This window comes from Girardinichthys multiradiatus, chromosome X, assembly GCF_021462225.1.
Source record: "Girardinichthys multiradiatus isolate DD_20200921_A chromosome X, DD_fGirMul_XY1, whole genome shotgun sequence".
NCBI classification, from domain to species: domain Eukaryota; kingdom Metazoa; phylum Chordata; class Actinopteri; order Cyprinodontiformes; family Goodeidae; genus Girardinichthys; species Girardinichthys multiradiatus.
Window position 1 is genome coordinate 13608211 of NC_061817.1, and position 22633 is coordinate 13630843.

Consider the following 22633-nt stretch of genomic DNA (forward strand, 5'->3'; position numbering starts at 1 on the left):
CACATCTAGGCCTTTAATACTGCCTGCCCTGTAGAATCAAGAGCTCATGAAATAGAACCCGTCCGACAACATGAAGTAGATGAAAAGGAGATCAGGTCTTGACCTAAAGAAGTTCAAGAACAGATGTGAAAGAAAGACAATGACATCCATCAGTCTGGAAGGTGCTACAAAGACATTTCTAAATGGAGAGCCGTTTCATTCAAAAATAAATAAATACTGCTATTGATAAATTAATAAATATTCCATGAAATAAATAAATATCTCCATGAAATAAAACAAAATAATTATGTTAAAAGAAATTTTGATATTATTTTATTTATTTAAAGATTTATTTAATAATGCAGTTTTATTTTGTAAAGCTACTTTACGTTTATCAGTGACTTTTACTTTTGACCCCGTTTTTCATTTTAAGCTCTTTTTATTTCATGTTCTTATATTCAAATGAGGGGGCAGAGTTTTATCTGCTGGGCGGCGCTGGAACAACACGGCCGAGCTCAATTTGTGGCTGTGGCCAGCAGAAGACGGCATGGTTTTTATTTAATAAACAGCGATAGACCCATAACATAAGATGGCTGCATTTACTTGAGATGGGAAATAAATAGCACTATATGTGTGTATGACGTGCTGAAAGAATGACAAAGACTTATTGCACAAACAGCTTCCACAAAAACAGCAACAACCACCGTGGCAGGCTGCTACGGCCGGTCTGGCACCTTCTGGCATCCTCACGGAATCCCCTGGCGCCCTCAGCCATGCCGTCTTCTGCCGGCCTCAGCTACGAATTGAGTTCGGCCCTGCTGTCCCAGCGCCGCCCAGCAGATAAAACTCCACCCCCTCATTTGAATATAAGAATAAAAAGAGCTTAAAATGAAAAACGGGGTTAAAAAGTAAAAGTCACTGAAATACGTAAAGTAGCTTTACGAAATAAGTGTCACAAAATAAAACTGCATTATGAAATAAATAAATCTTTAAGTAAATTAAATAGAACAAGATAAAAAATTCTTTTAACATAATTTTGTTTTATATCATGGGGATATTTACTTATTTCATGGAATATTTATTAATAATTTATCAATAGCAGTATTTATTTATTTAATTTTGAATGAAACGGCTCTCCATATTTCTAAGGCTTCGGGACTCCAACAAACCAATGTGAGAGCCATGATCCAAAATGGCAAAAACATGGAAAAACTTCCCAGGACTACAGGCCAACTAAAAGCAATATTCTTGCTTTGCGAATAAGAAAGAGACTAAGCAAAAATGGCATTTAAAAAAAAATCAAATGAATTCTACCACAAAAACCGAAAAGGAGTAGTCTCTTTCAGGAGAATAATGACCAATTATTAAAGAAATGGTTCACAAGTCACTTTTATGATCCAACCTTGTACAATGTTAAAGACTTGGCGCTGTTCCAATTGCCCAAAAAAAAAAAGATGTATTAACGACTAGAAAGTTAAACACTGGGCCTAATATGTCATTGTTGAATCAAACAGCATTAATTTAAAAAAAAAATATATATATATACAGCTATCATATACCATGTTTTTGTAGTATTGTGGTTTCCAGATCATTTGATGAACAAGGAAGTGAGCATTAAACTAGAGCCTGGGATGGTCTTTCAAGACCTACCATTGTTTTCTTTCTTCAATCTGTCAGTGTAGGGCTGTTTAATTACTGCCTGAAACACCTCTGTGAATACCCATCCTAGACTTGCTACAACAGGTTTTAGACTCAAAGGTGCCTTCTATACAGGGTGTAACCGTGTGAAACAGACTCTCCCTGTCAACTGAAAAGATTAAGTCATGGATCAAGAGAAAAAAAAAAATAACGTATGTGAAGATCTGACAAAGAAGGCTACTGGTCACATTCCCCTTTTCGCTATTTGTAGTTTGGGTTGTTCACTACTTGAATTTTTCATCATTTCATACACACCAGGGGGACATTTCTTACCTGCTTTAATAATTGATGATTTGAACAAATTTTCTATCAAAGGGAATGTGGAGGTAGGAAATGGGGGTATGAAGCAGCCCATTGGTCTGGAGCTGCCAAAGAAAAAACCTGAATATGCATGAACACAATGTGCAAATCCAAGCAAAACGCTGTCAGACAGCTGGTTTCACCACTACAAAATACCCCAAAATCAGAAAATTAAGAAGAGAAACAATGTTGAAGCATTTTTAAGTGTATTCATAATTCATATACATATTGACAGGTTTCTAATACAGCATGGTTTTGATAGTGTAACTGTCTTTCCGATTGACCTTTTTTTTGTACAAGAACAATAAAAAGTAATAAAGACAACACCATGTATGACTCACTTTGAAATCTGATGGCAATGGATTTCGCATCTTCCAATTCATTTGCCGCCGCTTCACTGAAGTGGGAAACCTCTCAAAAGTACATGGTTAGGCTCACTTGCGGTTGGTCAGGACAGATGGCCACTAGCGTGACGTCTCCAAAGTTCAGATCCATCTCATTCTGCAGAACTGACGCGTGCCGTTTGAATCAAACGTTTCACCAACGTACGAAAGCTCCTCTGTGTCCTGTCCTTCCATCGGTCTTCCAGTTAAAGACGGCAAACAAGCATCAGTCCATAGTGTTATCACCTCCTCTTACAAGTCTTTCTCTTTGCACATTATGAACGTTTTGTTCTTGAAAAATAAGACTGTCCATCTGATCTTTTTAATGAATACTATCTGTACCGTAAAAACCCCTGTGATGAAAAATAAGAACACTTCTCAAAAAGGACCAGAAAATGGAATCAAATATCAGCATTTTTTTCCTCACACACACACACAAACACACAATCCTCACTCATTCAAAACTTGTTTTTTTTTCTTTTGTTTTTTAAAGGCAACAGATGTCCACTCTCCAAGGCAATAATGTCTTTGTGGCAAACTCGACCCTGACATTCCAGACATCAGACGCTCTGGCTCTTCCTTCTCCGGGAATAGGGACAGAAAAAGTATAAAAAAATAAAAATCGAACTCAGGTGCAGACTGAATATAAAGTCGGATACATCCATTTCATTGTCGTAAGTAAATACTGATGAGGATACAAAATAATGAGGACTAAAGTAATAAGTGTGATCATCCTAATACCGTAACATAAAATACTAACTGGTAAAATGACACCAACTCTCCCAGTTCACTTTCTGGGCTTGACACCCAACTTGTTCCCACTACAACCCCCATAAAGTCAACAAAAGATAAAAAGGTAAAGGATGACGCAGAAAATGATAACTAAGAGTTTAACATTTTAAGGTTGCCTGGAAAATCAAAACAAGCCTAGAAGTCTGTCACTTTTGTTCTTTACAACAAAGCTGCTTTAATTCCTCCGTCAGTCGACGTCTCATTTTGTCCCGCTTTGATCACTGTAGTTTGTTTTTTCTGTCTTTTTCTCTCAGCTAAGTTCCTCTGTGTTGTTTCTGTGTTTCTGCTTTTAAGTAACAAGCAATGACTCTGGTAAAAATGTTTCTTTTTCTCTGTTGTCCTGTAAATGCAAAAAATGCTGATTCAGTTTGAGAAATTGTACATTCCCTTTAGTCGTTCGCCTCGATGAAACACAGTCCAGTCTCTTCACATTTTGCCAATGTCCTACTCTCCAAGGTACCCTACGAGAAGAAACAATAATTATCAGTCACAATGATTCTATTGAGCACCATCCAAAAGTATTCACACTATGAACTTTTCCACATTTTGCTCCATTACATAATCAAACCGGAATGTATTCTATTGGGATGTTATGCAAAAGACCAACACAAAGAGCATTATTGTGAAGTTGGAGGACAATGATGATGTTCAATATTGAAATACATTAAAAATAGTAAAATTTGAAAATGGTAAAACATGGTGATGGCACGTATGTAGGGATGACTTTCTTCAGCAGGGACAAGGAAGCTGTGCAGGGTCGATGGAGCTAAAGATGGGGCGTTCCTGGAACAAAACCTGTTAGAGGCTAAACAAGACTGGACATTAAGACATCTTTCACTTTCTTGCACCCTTTTACTGAGGTTGAAAAGAAGAATAAAGTGACCAAGACATTTCACACTTCACAAGAACTCCGGTGCAGACCTCTTAGTAAGCACTCATAGATCCCCCCCCACTGCAGCATTTGTTCATGACAGTTGTCGGAAACCACCCAAGAAAAAAAGTTCTGCACTGTGGATGTGTGAGGAACTAGCTGCACAAACTCCCAAACCACAGCTGCTAAAACAATGATGGCATGCTGGTCTTGCAGCCCTGGTAGAGGGAACTAAGTTCCTAGTTCTTGTAGGGGATCTATTGGCCTTAAACATAGCTACCATTGTGGCTTGATGGGAAAAGTAGTGTACTTCAGAAAGTTGTGGACCTGATTTCAGCTTCCTACCCGGCCACATGTTCACGTTTCCTTGGAAAAGGCTCTTAAGTAGTGCGTCAGTTCAGTCAGGGAGGCGGCTAAGCATAATACAGCAACGATGTCCAGCTTAAAGAAAGCAGTTGTAACATATAGTAACAGAAGGCTTCAAAAAAGCTTTAAAATTAGAGAGTCTAAATCATTACATTTTATTGTATTCAGAAGATTATCCCACAACCAAGATGCAAAATAAGAACAGAATTATTCCAAGTTAGAAAATATTCTGGAAACGTTGAAGAGAGGCCAGCTCAAAGATCGTATAACATACCAAGTGCTTACCAACAACTTAAATATTAGGGGAGTAAAACTTTGTCCCCAAACCCAGATAAGAAGCCACACAATGAGGCATTGGCATAAGGCTATAAAACAAAGAGAAATGTCTCACAAGATCCAAATAATGAAATGTGGGGAAAGCAGCCTGCATATAGATAATACCAAAATCAACTAATGCAGCCTAAACAAGTTTTTCTCCCGACTGATAAATAAAATCGAGGAAAAAGAGAGGCCATCATCTGGCCAAATTTCTTAAATATTTGTAGAATGGTACTCTCTGGATGAGCACTCCTCCTAGGGTAGAAATAGCAACATTGTCTAGGAATTGTGTTTTACGTCTGGAAAACATCTATTTAGTTTTCGTCACAATTAGAAGCAACCTTAAGTCATGCAGCAGCTTAAAGCCAACTTGAAGCTCAGTAACATTTTGCCTCAGAGCAGCGCCAACTAAGTAAAGCATGTTGTCATCTGCATAAAGAGGCACTTTAGCTGAAGACATTCTTCCTAAAGCTATTAATAAAAATGGAAAATAAATCAGGGCCTAAAATTGATCATTTGGAAACAAATTTTAACATCTTCAGAAAACTGGATGCTATATCAGTTTCCATCAGATTTATAATTAAAATGGTGTTCCGTAACTCAGTGTAATGCCTTTTAAATACTGGATTACGCTGACACCAACTTGCAGATGCAATGTCCCAAATTAAACAATATTTATAAATTGGAGTAACAAGCAAGAAACGCATTTCAAGGCCAGCAACACAGCTGAATATAAAGTGGGGTTGTGTGTGTATGTGTGTGTGCCACAGGGGTTCAGGCATGCATCTTAGTGCATCTTGGTCAAATCAGTGCGGAGGGGAACACAACAGACATGTCAATTACATTTGCATCATAATTTGAGAAATTAATTTATTGATTAGGAAATGAATCCTGGTTTTACAGACTTGGGTCTGTAAAAGACGTATCACACTCAGGAGAAAAAAACCCCTGATGAACTCACCTGATATTCAGCTAATTCAAAGAGAGAAAACAAAATCCCGTTTTAGATGATCAAACAACAAGCTGTCATAAGCTCAGAATGGCTGATTTCTGGTTATTTTCTAATTCAGTCTTAAATGCATGTAAGACAATTCAGCTTGTCACAGGAAAAATAAGCCTTTAACATCTGCTACATCCTGACATTTGATCCCTAGACAGAGGAATGAAAGCTCAAAGTAGAAAGAAAAATAACTTAGTACATTTTACCAAGAATTTCCTTCTTTGTTGGCTGAGGAAGGAGAGCCCTTAGAACAAAGGTTAGGAAACACTGGTTTAGATCAAAGAATATTCAGGGTACTGTTATAATGAAAAAGTCAAAATCCACTCCTGAATCCAACTGGGAACCCATGGCTTGACTTTAAAAGAAAACTGATCTTCATCAGATGTTTTTCATACAGCCTAATTGAGCTTGACAGAAAACCTTTGTACAAAACAATGGCTGCATTGTTTTATCATGTAACATTGTCTTATGTGCTGTCCTTGATTAAATAAACTTGACTAACTAAATCTCCATCTTTAGATGTAGAAGGCTGTTAGGTACATACCCCAAAAGGTGGTGCTACAAGATAGCGCATTGGGGGGCTAAATACTGATCCTCAACAAAAACTACGTAACCCCTTCCTTCCAGCTCCCAAATCCACACCACTCTGTGTTTCTGCGTTGGTCTATCAAATACATTAAGGTCTGTGGCTGTCACATGGTGTGGAAAAGTCCAACAGGTCTGAATACATTTGAAAGGGAAAGTACATAAGAATTACTGACTACAGTTTAAAACGTTCAGATTTTTTTTCTTTTAGTAATTTAAAACAGCTGAAAGACAGTTTAAAGCTAAAAGAAACAAAAGGGATCCACCCCGATTAAAAGGCAGCTATACTGTATGTGTATCAGTTTCCATGGAGTCTGGTTGGCTTGAATCTGAGGGGGAGGAAGTGACAGCGGGCGACAGGAGTACAGCTCAAAGGTAAGGAGAGCAGGAGTATAAACAAGAGTGTGGCTCATGCGCCACTGTGCTGAATTATATAGTTTGGGAGGATGACCTATGAACCAGTCTAAGAAAACAAAAATAAGGAAATTGTGCAATTTTTTTGCTGCATGGCTTGCCAGACATCACTGTTATTTTGTTCAAGAACAACACTTAAAACGAGTCTTGAAGTCCTGCGCTCTGTTTTTGCGTAAGGTGCATGTGAAAGTATCTGGTGATTAAGTCTAAAAAAAAAAAAAAAAAAAACTTTTTTTACTACAAAAGCATGATTTTACACCCAAAAAATGCTTTTTAAATTCAACCTTTAATTTGAATACATTTATTTAGTGGCGAAAGAAGGCAATGGAAAAATAAAAATAGTGTTTTTTTAATTCACTGAGGATACAAACCCCTTTTGCCAACAGCACAGCACTTTGTGTGCTTTAACCTTGTGTTGTAGAAGAAGACTGAATCCACAGGTCTTCCATAGAACTGAACCATTTCTGGGTCAGTTTAACCATAAGCTTTGGATCATCATCGTGCTAAAAGATTCAACGATGGGCCATTTTTAGTTTACTGAATGAGTGCTGAAAAAGTTTTAAAAATGTTCCTGCATTTCAAAGAATTTATCAAAAGTTTCACTCTGAAAAGGTTCCCATGACTTTTGAAGAGAAACAGACCCACAGTATCATAGATCTTCAACCACACTTCACATTTAGCAAGGGGTGCTTTTCCACCTTTTTATCTTTTGTTGTCGCCAAACCCACCTGCAGAGTTTCATCAAAAAGCTCAATTGTAGTCTCATTTTACCAAACCACATAGTCCCAGTTTAAATCTCAGTAGCATTTAGCAAACTCCCTATTTTTATGTTTGTAATGGTAGGACAGAAAATGTTTTTTTGGCATCACTCGACAGATTGGTGTTTAGATAGTGTCTAATCGTTGCTATGGAGATCTGGTGATCCCAAGATGCCACTCTCTGCTTTGGTTCAGTAATAGCAGGCTTTTACTGGCTTACATTCCTCATTCTGCACGGTGACAAGATAAATATCAGTCCTCATGCAGCCTAGTGGCACTGGTTAATAAATGGGCCTTGTGTTATGTCATGTTTATACCCCAGGGAAACAGAAAGTCATGGGTTACTAATCAGAAGTTCCTAGAAACTCTCATTTTAAAAATTCCTGCAGTTCTATTTATTTCAAAGTGATTTTTAGAGGTACCAATAACTGTGGGTAACAATTTCTTAACTCAGAGTATTTTTTTAATGAATAAATGTACTCAAATTTAAAGTCGGATTAATGTAAAAACCTCACCTGATTTAAGGCTTATTCAGAAAGAGAAACACATGTAGGAAGATAAAAGAAGACCGTTTTAGATGATCAAATGACATTTGCTATAAAGCAAAAAGATACATCGATTTTAATGCTTATTACACATCTTGACCCAAAATATAGGGGCAGCCATGTATTTTTTTTGTGGTTCAGATTTTAGTGGCTATGATTGCTGAAAAGATTATAGGTTGAAATTGTTGTCAGATTGAGGTAGGTGATTTTTCCTTAAGCCTCAGGAAAGATGAACATCTAGGAGTATGCCTGGCCTCTACTGTCCTTTCTTTTCCTAGGCTTCTGTGTCTTTGCTCTGGCTTCTATCCTTGTGTTCACAAGAATCTGCAGGAGTTCAGACGTCACCCACACAGTACTACGACTATCATAAAGCTTAGGGAAGCTGCGCTGCTTAAAACAGATTATCGAAAATGTGAGAAAACAGAGAAAGGTTGAAAGAATTTATCTTTTCAAATGTAGTAACTCATTGGAGCCGAATAACTCTCTGTTTGGGTCTGAATCTGAGCCACAATCTGCCTAAGAAAATCTACAAATTAGTTTATGACTTACAGCTCCCCAAATCCTGCTCTTCTTTCTCCCAGTTGCCCTCAGCCTCTTTCTGACTGCTCCACAAACACTGACTTGGCTGGCCGGATGCTCTGGGCAAACTGGTTTAATAGGAGATGAAAAGAGATAAAGAAAACAGGGGGTTTGGTCAGTTTTCAACAGGTAGGTATATTATAAATAAATGGTTCAGTGAACTAGGCAAAGAAAAACGAACCTCTCCTTCTTTACCTTGTGCTTCGGGCACCTTAGCGAGAAGTTATCTTCATTCAGAGAACAGTCTAAGTAAAAGACAAATGATACCAATATTTTTTGTAAAAACACCACGGTGCTTTAGAAAACAACAGAGAGAGGCTGTATTACATGCACCTCCTCACCTGCTTCGATAGCACACAGATAGTGGTAGCGGAGTGTGCAGCCTTTACTGTAGCAGCCCAGCATCGAGCCGACCATCTCACAGAACGAGCAGCTCTGATGAATGAACGCAGAAGAAAAATAATAAAACCTCTCAGAGGCTAACATTACTTAACAAATTCATAGAACTTAAATCAGGTTTCTTTAAATATATCACTTTTCCACACTGAAGTCTCAACATTTTTCAGTAGCTTTATTAACATTCTTACCATCCAAGTTCACCCTGGTTATGTTAAATATTCAGTATGTCGCAGAAATCTTCAAAAAAACATTTTTGCTGCTTTTTTGGCCTCTGAATCAATTCTATTTCAATATCTGAAACACTTGGACGGACACGGACAAAAACTAAATGAGGAGGTTAAAAGGAAAAAAGATGTTATTTAAATATAAGTTAAACTAAAATGCCCATTCATTTTTCAGAAATTCTGATTTTTATCTTGCATAATTATACCTGATATCAAAGAATTTATAGGAACCCTATGAAATACGTTAAAAAAAGAACAAATCAAACCAATCCTGACACAAAAGAAAGCAAAACAAATACAACTGGCACTCACTGTTTCTCTGGCACCATCTAGTGCCTCCTGCAGGCCGTACAGTCTCCCATTGACTAGGTACACTCCACTTGTCCACACTATACATCCTTCATGCACCCACAGCTCCTCTGGGTCCATGGGCATCTGTGGCAGCTGTGCGAGTTGTGCCAAGGGTCCCAGAGAGTCCAATGCAGGTGGAGGGGGCTGAAAGGGCAGGGAAGCCTTACTGTTGGATGGCACCATCCTGGGGGAATCCTCGCTGGACTTGTGCCGCCTTTTAAAACGGGGATGTGAGGTCAGCTTTCTGTGCTGAGGTCGCTGCTGAGTGTCATCTGTCAGCTGCTGTGGCTGCTTCTGTGCCTGCTGCTGATCGCTTTCGAGGTCTGGCTCTTTCTTAAGCTCAGGGATAGGTCGGATATCAGAGTTTTTATCCCAGGTCAAAGGTGTTTTAACAGGGTTAGGGTTACTGAGCTTTCCAGGCATATGCATCATCATCATCATCTCCTCTGTCACAGCCGTGGAGGCAGTTCTGTCTCCTGGGTTTGAGCTGCAATTGTTGTTCTCAGATGAGGGCTTGTTGAACTGAGCAAGCCGTGTTTGTGTGACTTGGAGTGTACTCAAAGTGTTCGTGTCTAAATTTGGTCCAGTTTTGTTTGGGCCCGTGGTGGCCTGACACTGTCTGATCTGGGGCTGGTTCTTGGGGAGCTTTGCGGCATATTCAGCTGGATAGTACGGCCCGTAGAGATCTCCGAGATGTTTGTAGTTTGCCCATTTCTGACACAGGCAGCATAGCAGGCGGCCAGAGTGATTGGTCTCTGTGATCACAGGCCCTGTAACGACATAGCCAGATGAAGGAAGTGCTTTGCCCGACTGAAGCGTGGTCTCCACCTCATCCATCTCCCTTTTCTCCGACTCTCTGTCTCTCCGAGATAACTGAGAGGAAAGAGCTGAGGGCAGGAGCGAATCAATTCCACCACCTCCAGCTTTTCCCCCCGCTGCACTGCGCTCTCCTTTCATCTTGTCATCCTCAGCATTCACAATGGTGCACACTGCTCCAATCTCAGGTATTTTTTTCTCCACATGTATGTGAGGAATGAACAGGCCTTTTCTGTTTGGATCTGTGAAACCTCTGTTTGAGCCAAAACTACCCCCTGCCCCTAAAGGTGGATCTGGCTCGTCTTTAGACACTGGTGGTGCGGTGGCTACCGGCGCTCTCCTCCTCCTCCTCTGCCGCCCCCTAGCTTCTAGCTGTTCATTATCAACTTTTGCACCTCTGCGTCTGCGTCGCACCTGTTTCACCTCAATTTCCAGCTGCGTGTCCTCACTCTCAACATCAGCTTTTACCACCTGGGTCAGAACAGGAGGGGCTATAGGGGGGGTGTTTGCATTTTCTGACAGAGTTGGTGCAGGGGGTGTTGAAGTGCTGCTGGGAGGCTGTGTTGCTGGTGGGGTGGAGGCAGGTGCTGGGGTTGACGGAGTTGGAGTGGTTGGAGCCGGGGGATCGCTTAGAGCTGTGCTCTGTGGTTGGGCTTGAGCCTGGACCTGCACCGGGACTTGGATTTGAGCCCGTTTTTGCTTATTCACGCTTCCAACTGGCCTGCCCTTCTTCTTGCCAGAAGGGAAATAGCCCTTGGGCACAACATTCTCTAATGGCTTTGAGTCTGTCGGTGACAGACTGGACCGTCCAGAGGACATCTGATGTTGTCTGTTCAGCATGTGGCCTTGGTGGGGCAGGGTGGTCCCGTAGTACTCACTGTTAGGGTAATCCTCAAATCCCATGCCAGATTCTTGGAGTTTTTGACGAAGGAGGTTAGCAGCAGACTGCTCTCCCCTTCGTGTCTCAAGCTGCTGGTAAGTGTTTGTAAAATGCTGAATGTCTGACAAGGCAGACGAAGATGGAGGAGAACCCTGGACCGGGCGGGGAAGAGGTGGGGGAGGAGGTAATGGTCCGAGCAAAGCAAAGTCTTCCTTGTCACCAGATGCAGATACCACAGAGGTCCCCAATCCAAAGTCGAAATCTTGCTGCTTGACTTGAGATGTCTGATGGGATTCACATGGGAAGGAAGATGGTGGTAAAGACCCACTTTCATCAACTCCTCTGAATGGAATCATGTTATTTAATGAATGACTTTCATCCATGTAACTATCCTCCCCTCCTGCAACTCTGGGGAAATGTGCCAAGTCTTGGTCCTGTGACTCATTAAATATAGGTATTTCTGAATGCAAGAAACCAGGGTAATGATTTGATTCATCATCAGTGGGGCCTGTTGGCCTTTTAATATTTGGGGTGATTTTCTGCACTATTGCCTCCAGTTTTAAGCCTCGCCCTTTTCTGGCAGCCAAAACCTTAGTGTTACCACCTGATGGAGACAGTGGTTGTATGAAGGTGTTCTCACCTGGCTGTGGGGAGGAGAGCCGAGGACACGGCACTTCTGGGTTGGATGAGTCATCGTCATTGTGATGGCTGGGCTCTGACCGAGCTCCAGGGGAGTGATGAGAGTTTGTAGCGGCTCTCTGCTGAGGTGTGTCCTGGTGCAGTCTTTTTGCAGGAATGGGAGAGATAAAAGAGCGAACCCTTCTTCTTAATATTAGAGGATTTGTGTCTCCGGAACCTCCGGCTTTTGTCGGACGCTGCACCTGTGTGGTGTTGGTTTCTGTAGAAGGTTTAGAGGAGATGGGTGGGGGAGGTGGGCAGGGATGTTTGGCCTCTTCTGTGGCTCCTTTGGATGCTTCGAGTTTGACAGCATTGTGGCCGTGAGTCATTTGAGTCACAGCGTGGCTCTGTGAAGCTACAGGAGTAGAGGCAGGAAGTGGAGGAGGTTGTGCTCTATAGTAGGAATCTCCTTCCATCAATCGAACGCCCTCTCTTCCAGGATTTGTCGACTCCCACATTTTTATATCATAGTAAGGATTCTGATGATGCACTGACTGAGATTTGTTTGTGTGTTCAACTTGCATGTCAGCCGGCGGAATCAGTCGCTGTCTCTGCTCTGATTGGTTAACCTTGTGTCTCCCAGGAGAAGTTCCCTGCTGCATCATCATCTCCTTTGGAGGCCTGTTTATGGCCTTTAGCCATTCACTCATGTCTTGAGAAGGATGAGGTGGGCCACGTGGGTGTGGGTACATTTGGAGCTTACTGGTGGATTGAGATGCTAAATGGTGGAAGGGATGGTGAGAAGGAAAGTGCAGATTACTGCGTGACATCACGTCTTCTCTCGAGTCTCCATATTGATATCCAGGAAATGTACCGCTGCTGCCAGATGACAGATCGACTCCATGGAGATATGAATGATGCCTTGTTGGTGATGACAAAGCAGTCATGCTCACAGGGTGGGAGGGCATGGGAGATATATCGACAGTGCCTCGCCTGTAGGGGTCAGCACTCACTCCACTTGACAAATGAGAAGTTTTGGAATGATACTCCACCTCAGATTCACTGCCATGATTCTCAGTTTGTGAATTTCCAGCCTCTTTGGAAACAGTTTCTATTTTCACCACTTGTTTTTCTCCAACATCCTTTTTACTGAGATCACTGGGTGCTTCCGGTGAAGAAAATGGTTGCTGAATCACTGAGGCTCCGCTCTGACTTTTCTCCCGTTCCCTTTCTCTTTCCCCCTCCCTTTCTGGTGTGCCACGCCGGTTCGGCGACACATCGCAGATGACGGTTCGCCGTTCTGACTTGGCTACTATGGAACCCGCTGACTTCTGAGGCTCGGTTTTAGAAGTGAGAGTTAACATTTCAGGCTCTTGCAACAAGAGCTCCTGTACATTGGATAGTGTTTTTCTCTGTGGCATAGAGTAGTCAGATAAGTTGATGTGTTTAGCTGGGGGTTGCTGAAAATCTGCAGTCTGTGTTAAATGGCCCATGTTGGGTTTTTCAGCATTTTGAAGACTTTTTGGATTGGAGACCTCTGATTTGACTAAGGACTGAGTATCTGTAAAATCTGGGTCACTTCCATGTTTCTGATTTGTGGGCTTACCAATTTGAGCTGAATAAGATGAAGCCTCAGGTACTCCACTGTGTATCCGTGTACCCTCAGTCATGCCAAGTGAATGTCTGGTTGGAAACTGCTGTGGGGCTTGATGGCGTGCAGGGAATGTCTGCTCTGGTCTACCATAACGTCTATCTAAATTGTAACCCTGAAGAACCTCTTGCAGGAGACTCGGGAATTGCTGCATCTGTGAGTTCTCTTCCTGAGCTTTAGACCCCGCCCCATGACCTTTCTTCATCAGGGTCTCGGCAACAGAACCAGATCCATCTTTTGGATGCACAGGAACGTAACCAGTTTGTGAGTGCTGGTACCCAATGTATCTGGGGTTTGTTTCCATTACAGAGGCTGAACTGGCCCTTGCTCTGTTTTTCATAGACATATCTGAGCCATATGTGGATTCTGAGTAGCTGTATTTATGTGAAGCAGGCTGGGGAGGATTCTGAGATCTCCCACTGTTTGACTTTTGATGATGGGACGAATACAGACTAAGATCTACACCTTCCTCCCCATTATGACTGCTTGCCTCTTTTAAATAAGAGAGTGACATTTTCTCTTCTACACAGTTGTCTTGGGGATGCCTACTTTTGTCAGTGTGACTTGAAACAATCACACCAACACTACTAACATTCTGCTGTTCCTCTGATGCCTGTTTTTCTTTCTTCTTCTTACTGTGCGATTCAGAGTGAAACATACTTTCCTTCTCCTGGCCATTTTTTGCACTGACTCCTCCATCTTGTTGCATTTGGCTGCTGACCTTCTGTGTTTTTTCAGCTGCTGCTTCATTTTCCTTTTTAATTTCCCTACCTCTGTGGTCATTGTATGCCAAACCAGTTTCTGGGACACAATTCTGTGCTGTGGCAGGAAGAATACTGGAGGAGGAGGGGGATGAAGAAACTGGAGGTGCTGAATGTAGACTCAGGCCACCCTCAGAGGATAGTGATGCTGCTGATGAAGGAGTGTTAGTTTCTTTTGTTTTAGTTTCTGTGACTGATGCTTCTTTTGAGTGTGTATCAAGGACAACTCTTTTAACATTACAGGCCTGTCCAGTTTGTGTTTGGGTTGGATTATAGCCTGTTGCTTCAGACCCAGTGCTCGCACCGCTCACTTGCCTCACTCTCCCATGCTCCCCCTCAGACAGCTGCTCTTCTCGCTCCACTTTGGTCCCCAATGGTGCTCCGGTGGGCATCAAAGAAGAGTCTTCCTCAGCCCCGTCACCAGTCCTTATGTCTTTGACTGTGCTACTGCTTGAGGCCGCGCTTAAGTTCCGACTCCTGGGTTGCGATGGGGGCACGCAGTGTGCTGCCTGTGGCGTTTGCCCCCCGTCTCTCTTCTTATGCGAGAAAACTGTGTCAGTAAGGAGCATGTGCTGAACTGTGTTTGGTAAATTGGCTACTTGGGAGCTCAAGGCATTGAGACTATTCAGGCCGGCATCCTGCATTCTGTCAACAGAGGAAGTGGAATAAACAGAGGAGCCTTCCTCTCGGGATCCCTGGCTCATTTTAGTTCGACCCACTGGAGGTAGACTGCTCCCTCCGACTGCACTCAGGCTGTGAGCTTTTTGGCTGCCACTGCTGCCACAACTACTGATACTGCTGTTCGAGTTGGGTGTAGGACTTAACTGAGGTGCGGCGTGCAATAGCCTACCATGGCCGTGGCTGCTACGGGTGCTTGACATAGGAGGAACTTGATTTGAAGCATTTCCAAGTGCCTCAGAGACCCCCATTAGAGGGGAAGGAGAAGAGCTACAGCTGGGGGAATGAACTGCAGAGGCAGCAGGGGAGGGGTTGGATATCGGGCTAAAGTTTTGGTTCATTTGAGTTTGCTGCGCATTAGAATGCATAGGGGATTTAGCTATTTCTTGGGAGGATGGTTGAGCTATACTTGGGTTGGAGGCTTGATGATGTTTAGCATAAACAGCACCTGAAGATGGACCCTGGTGAGGCATTTTCAGAGAACCGTCATAACCTACCCCTAAACTGTGCTGCGAGTTTCTGTGCTGTAGTGTGGCTTGCTTGTGAAGTGAATGAGACTTTGGGAGATATCCAGAGTAATTCGAAGCTGGGTAACTCTGCTGAACATTCTCCATAGTCCCAACATTATTATTATTAGCAGCAATAGAATTGGAGCTAGCATTGACATTTGGGGAACTGTTGACTTTAGGATCAAAGCTGGCGTTTGCAGCTCCATCCAGATATCTCTGCAGAGGTGGGCTGTACATTCCAGACGACCCTGTGGACGCTCCCCCCTGTGGAGAGTAATGAGGGTACTGTGGGGTCATCCTATGCCCAGAGTGTTGGTAGGTTCTTTGCTGCTGCGTATGGTGGACAGGAGGAAAGCTTTGTCCGTGCTGGCGCTGTTGCATTTGAGAACCTGGAACTGTCTGCATCACAGGGTTCTGATTCATATTGTATTGATGAGAAGGAGAGAAGGCTCCTGCAGTTGCCACTGAACCGGCAGTAGAGCCATAATCCACTGGGTAAGGGGACATCAGGCCAGATGACGTAGCAGAACCGGATCCAGGATGTCGATACTGGTGAGGTATATGTCCATCAATACTGGAATACCCGAAACCTCCCCCGTAACCCATACCTCCCCTCCTGTGTCTGTCTTTTCCACCCATTGAAAAATAATAATCCATAACCTCCTTCCTGTAGGGGTTGTTATTGTTGCCGGTGTGGACGTTACCCTGTGTTGGCGGTGGCTCCAAAGCTCCTCTGTTTCTTGCGCCATATGCAAGCAGGTGGCTGGCTTGACTCGGGTGTTGGGGGCCTCTGTGAATGCTCTGCTGCTGCATCCCTACGTAATCTTCCGTCATCCTCGGAGAGATCTGGGGCTCCACTGACTGAGGGGGATACGGCGATCCGCCAACACTCCTCCCGCTGAATCCAGGAGGTATTGTGGGTGGAGCTGGGCTGTTGGAGAAATTCTGCATTTTTTCCGCCAATTTCAGATTAAAAAAAGGAAATATCTGTAAGTCTCTATAGCAGGGAATGATTCAGACTGAAAAACTGGCAGGCTTATAGCAGTTACCATGAAGAGAGTCTACAGCCTGGCAGGAAAACAAGAAAAGGCAAAAACTATACATTGATATCACAGATGTCAAAATCTTTAGGGTAAATTGTTGAACTGTTGATGATTTTAACAGTGACCAGAGAATGTCCAAAATCCTAAAAAATAGTTCATGTTCAGTGTGACTGTATGTCGTTTGCTAGTCTCCAAAGCCTTTTTTAAAGAGACATGCAGAGAAGCAAAAGTTCATTTCTAAAACGCAAAAGTCGTTTGGCACTGCCAAAGTGATATCATTGACTTCCACATCACCAGCAGAGATATTCAACTTCAAATGTCTTCATATGGATAAGTTCCACAAATGTTCCAATCGAAAAGTAAAAATTCAAACAAACTTTTAAAAAATGTCTCAAAAGACACACACGAGGCGCTCTGTTGCAGTGATACTTTAGCTTCTCTTTGTGTGTGAGTTTCTGTGGATCTGACTCACATCTGTGTGGCATAAAAATCCACCGAAGAGAATCAAGACGTCTAAATGGAGATCCTCGCTAATCATTCCAATAGGCAAAGTCTCCATGGATATTCTGGTCAGCTGTTGGATGACAGAGGAAATGTTTCTTGCACTCATTTGGTCTTTATATGCATTTGGACCCTTTTTCTGGACTCTTTTTTTCTGTCTGTATTCAGACTGCTCTCGGTGCCCCCCAGCGTCTTCAGCATTCACTTTTGCTGTTCTTTGTCAACCGTCATTTAACTTTAAATAGATCCACGGCAGTTTTCCAAAATAAGGGTAATCCATTTATTGCACTTCAGATTCCATCAATTCCAGTTCATTTTTTCAGTAAATCCACTCACATACATTTGTTTCCATCCGATGTTGTTCTAGAAGAAAAAAAAAAAAAGACAGGTCAAAGGAAATACCAACTGTAACATTCTCAGTTTTCAATGAATTACTAATAGAAATGTTTTGATATGAATTTAAATAAGAGATTATTTTACTTTGACCACTTTTAGAGTTGCACGGATAATGCCTTTCTTGGCCGATACAAATTGCCAGACTTTACTGAGATCTGACCTGCAGATTCAGACTTGGAGCAATTTGAACCACATCACATACGAAAAAACATGCAGCTGGCTCTTTGTTCGAGGTTGTAAATTGTAATTCAACAGGAAATGTAGTAAATCTTACAATTATTAACATTTGATTTTATTTATTGTATAAAAAAAATTTATATCCTAGAGCAGTCAGGAGGAATTGGGGGGTGGGTGGTTGGGTCCAACTTTTCAACCGTTGATGCAACAATCACCCAATCAGAGTCGATCATAAAGGGAAAATTTGCCAATTCCAATCTCTGGTCAAACAGTTGGTGCATCTCCAAAAATATTAACAATGCACTTCAAAACAAATTTATGTCAATATACAGGGGTTGGACCATGAAACTGAAACACCTGTCATTTTAGTGCGGGAGGTTTCATGGCTAAATTGGACCAGCCTGGTAGCCAGTCTTCATTGATTGCACATTGCACCAGTAAGAGCAGAGTGTGAAGGTTCAATTAGCAGGGTAAGAGCACAGTTTTGCTCAAAATATTGAAATGCACACAACATTATGGGTGACATACCAGAGTTCAAAAGAGGACAAATTGTTGGTGCACGTCTTGCTGGCGCATCTGTGACCAAGACAGCAAGTCTTTGTGATGTATTAAGAGCCACGGTATCCAGGGTAATGTCAGCATACCACCAAGAAGGATGAACCACATCCAACAGGATTAACTGTGGACGCAAGAGGAAGCTGTCTGAAAGGGATGTTCGGGTGCTAACCCGGATTGTATCCAAAAAACATAAAACCACGGCTGCCCAAATCACAGCAGAATTAAATGTGCACCTCAACTCTCCTGTTTCCACCAGAACTGTCCGTCAGGAGCTCCACAGGGTCAATATACACGACCGGGCTGCTATAGCCAAACCTTTGGTCACTTATGCCAATGCCAAACGTCGGTTTCAATGGTGCAAGGAGCACAAATCTTGGGCTGTGGACAATGTGAAACATGTATTGTTCTCTGATGAGTCCACCTTTACTGTTTTCCCCACATCCAGGAGAGTTACGGTGTGGAGAAGCCCCAAAGAAGCGTACCACCCAGACTGTTGCATGCCCAGAGTGAAGTATGGGGGTGGATCAGTGATGGTTTGGGCTGCCATATCATGGCATTCCCTTGGCCCAATACTTGTGCTAGATGGGCGCGTCACTGCCAAGGACTACCGAACCATTCTTGAGGATCATGTGCATCCAATGGTTCAAACATTGTATCCTGAAGGTGGTGTCGTGTATCAGGATGACAATGCACCAATATACACAGCAAGACTGGTGAAAGATTGGTTTGATGAACATGAAAGTGAAGTTGAACATCTCCCATGGCCTGTACAGTCACCAGATCTAAATATTATTGAGCCACTTTGGGGTGTTTTGGAGGAGCGAGTCAGGAAACGTTTTCCTCCACCAGGATCACGTAGTGACCTGGCCACTATCCTGCAAGAAGAATGGCTTAAAATCCCTCTGACCACTGTGCAGGACTTGTATATGTCATTCCCAAGACGAATTGATGCTGTATTGGCTGCAAAAGGAGGCCCTACACCATACTAATAAATTATTGTGGTCTAAAACCAGGTGTTTCAGTTTCATTGTCCAACCCCTGTATATTTCATATTTATCTAGGGGTCTTTATTTAATGAGTACTGGATTATAGTACTTGTATTTTAATATGCAATGTGAGAGCATTGCATTTGTTCTTGCATCAACAATACAAACCCCAACTGTCTCCTGTGGCCTATAGCAAACATTGTAAGAGAGAAAAGTTGGGGATTCAGTTTATATTAACACTCAACAACACTCCCTTTTATTATGTAAACCAATAGCTTTGTAAAAGATCTAAGTCCATTAAACACATTTAATATTGAGACAAAAAAACAACAACACTATTTTGTTATTTTTGGAGATAGCTGTATGCAGGTTGGCATCAATTTTTAATAAGGCCAGTATCCTTCATTGACATTTGTGGCACAAGCCTCTTTTCAGCTTATCTTATCCAATGCATTGCAAAACTGTCAATAGTCCCAAAGGTAGTAAAACAGGGCCAGAAAGGGCTGCAAACCCGAGCAAAAACAACTTAGCAAATTTGAAGGACAATGGTTCTCTCAGAGTTCTCAGTTTATTTTTGGCTCATCTTGAAGCAAAAATATAACATTTCAGTCTGAATTTATAGGAGAAACTTATCCAGTGGTCATAACCTCCATAAACAGAACCTTCAAAATCCAGAAACTAAGGAAATGGACTGATGGCTTGACAGACTGAGAGACAGACAGATGGATAGATGGATGAAGAGATGGTTGATGAAAAAAAGGATAAATTGATAAATGAATGGATGGATTGTTGGAAATTGTTCATCATCTATTTTCCAATGAATGATAAAGTGGATGGATGATAAATAGACGGGAGTGGATGAATAAACTGAAAGAATGATGGATGGATGGATGGAGAAAAATGAGAAAAAAGTGGATGAATGTCAAAGAAATAGATGGGTGGTGAAAGGAAGGATGAAGAAAATTGATAAATTATCAACCTATGTATGTAGGGATAGTTGATAAACAAATGAATGTGCAAATAGATGCAAAATCTTATGGATGAATAGATGAACTGATTGATGGAGGTGCTAACTGACAAACAGATGGATGAATTAAGCACACTTTAAGGAAAAACCTATTTTTATACAGTTATATGTCTATAAGACAAATGAACAGGCAATACAGTCTGTAAATATAAATGTTTTCCATTTTCTATTCTGGTTTTTCAGATTTACAAAGTCTTGGATAACACCCGTCATATACATACTTTTCTAGACTATGTAGGAACCCTAAATATTTCATTGTGTACTACCAGGCAGCAGCATTTACAACCCACAAACAGTGCAGCAATAATAAAAACTGGCTGTCTCAGTGCAGTCTGTTAGCCAGTCAATCACCAGCAGAGCTGCCTAATTGATGCAAGCAGACGCAGTGTTTTTGCAAGGAATGAGCCAACGTTAGCTCTGGTTTGTTTGTTTGTTTGGTTTGTCATATTGCCATCAATACCACATTGGGGGGGCTTTTGCACTGCATATGTAGCAGCTCCATATTAGCCGACAGCAAGGAATATGCATTACAATTAGCTTTGTAGTACTGTTGCCTCTTTTAGCCATGTCAGGTTAGCCCTAGCTAAAACACCTCAGATATCTCATATTAAATATGCGAGCTAGCCACGTAAACTGTGAGCTAGCGAACATGGAAACACTCGATAGCATCTCTGTGGGTCTGGATATTTGTATTTCTTATATTATTACAAGAACTTTACACATACACGTATAGTTAAGCAAGGCTAAAAATGAGCAGCTACTGAGAAGAGGTGATTAGGTGCAGATGTTACTCCCTCGGAAATCACCAGAGCCTCTCAGTAAATAGGTTAGCTAGCAGCAGAAATAACGTCTCCTACCAGGAGACCCGCCGTGACTACTGCATTACAAAAACTGCCGTCGCGCAGTCTGACATTTTCTCCTAAATAAACACAGCAAACATTTCCCGGAGGAGAGGCAAGTCAGCCGCAGACAAGGCTAGCTAACACTCTGAAGGCATACCTGGAAACGCAGCAATACAAGGCCCCTCGAAGAGTGAAAGGCTGTTTTGTGACAATCCCGCTGCTGTGGCAGGAAACCCCAGCCTAGAGTGGACCGCTCCGCCGCTTTTCCCCTTAGCCTTCCGAGTCCAGACAACCCCGAACCAAGCGGCGGCGGCGAAGTCGGGGGCCCCGTCACGACACCCAGATCCAGGGCCTTTTCTTCTTCTTCTTCTTCTTCTTTTCTTTTGTCCTTACACCTCCAGAAATGATGAGAGCGGAGCACAATCGGGGTGCCTGTGGGTCCCGTAACAAGCGAGGTCCATACACCCCCGCCCCCTCCGCTCTCTTGTTCCCCTCTCTCTCCCTCTTCTTTCACACACCGCTGAGGTGCTTCCACCTATGTCCAACTAAAACGAAACATCTCTCTCTCAAGCTTCCTTTCACGCGCGAAGACTTTTCAGGCGTCGTTTCTCGTCACTGAAATGCAGCTCCATTCCTCCATCAGCAGCTCCAGATATTCGTTTTCCTGTTAGACTGTTTTTTTTTTTCTTGCAACAGAAAGACCGCCTTGAAAATGCATACACACTCATATTCCTGCACCCCCTCCGTCATCTCTCTCCATCACATCCCTCCACCACCCTCCTCCTATGAAGCTTTGGCTTTTTCATTGATCTTTGCGTATTTCTGCCATAAAATCTAAAGAATAAACCAATGCTACAAATTGATTTTTTTTTCACATGAACACGCAGCTTCCACTGCTCCTTTGTTCATATTTCATGTCAAGTGAAAGTGAATTAGCCTGATGAAGGCACCAGGGTACAGACAATATGGAGAGGGACCAAAGGAAGGTTATGTCTGTAATGAGCAGGGCATGCGTCAGAGAAAAATTACAGTGTACAGGTTGGAGCTCTTAGAGATAGTGAAAAAAAATCACTAACAAACGTCAGTGACAAAAAACACAGCAGGGCAATGGAATATGGATTTCTGCTGCCGCATTTTTAGAAAGCATACAGAAGAAGAAGAAGAAGAAATCGAACCATGCTTTGTTTGTATTTGGGTTGATGACATCACAAGAGGCAGAAGAATGGAGATGATCAGCTGATGTTAGTAAACCATAGCAAATGAAAGACCTTTGACAGATTTCAACATAGCTTAAAAGCAATCAGGTTCCATATGGGCTGCAAGGGGTCCAACCTTACATGTTTGAGCCAGAGCATGACTCCGGTGACCTGATGAAGTACAGATGTATCAGAAATGGACATAATTGACTCTAACCAGTGACCAGACTGTGACTCAAAAATAGAATAAAGAATGGATTTCCACAGCAGGGCTTCGCAAAGTACACAGTTGTCAGGACACACCTGAAACCCTACCCCCAACTCTCATCCCAAATTTTGCTCTATGTGTATGTTGATCAATGACATTACAGGAGGGATTTTGCCCCTCCACTATTTGTACTTCTGTACTCTTTGTTGAGGCATAATTGACGT

General features: G+C 42.3%; 1 protein-coding gene across 2 annotated transcripts; it reads right to left on the reverse strand.

Annotated features, from left to right (window-relative positions):
• Positions 1-2166: 2166 nt before the first annotated feature.
• LOC124862658 (transcription factor 20-like) lies at positions 2167-21767 on the reverse strand. Of its 2 annotated transcripts, none has more exons than XM_047356706.1 (6): positions 21163-21767; positions 9524-17382; positions 8930-9023; positions 8784-8833; positions 8559-8656; positions 2167-3613 (listed from the first exon to the last, which is right to left on the reverse strand). In XM_047356706.1, the coding sequence occupies exons 2-5, from the start codon at positions 16424-16426 to the stop codon at positions 8597-8599; spliced, it is 7107 nt and encodes a 2368-aa protein (XP_047212662.1). In that variant the 5' UTR covers positions 16427-17382; positions 21163-21767; the 3' UTR covers positions 2167-3613; positions 8559-8596. The 2 variants fall into 2 exon arrangements, with proteins under 2 accessions (XP_047212662.1, XP_047212661.1); XM_047356705.1 differs by having other exon boundaries at positions 8770-8833.
• Positions 21768-22633: the final 866 nt, after the last annotated feature.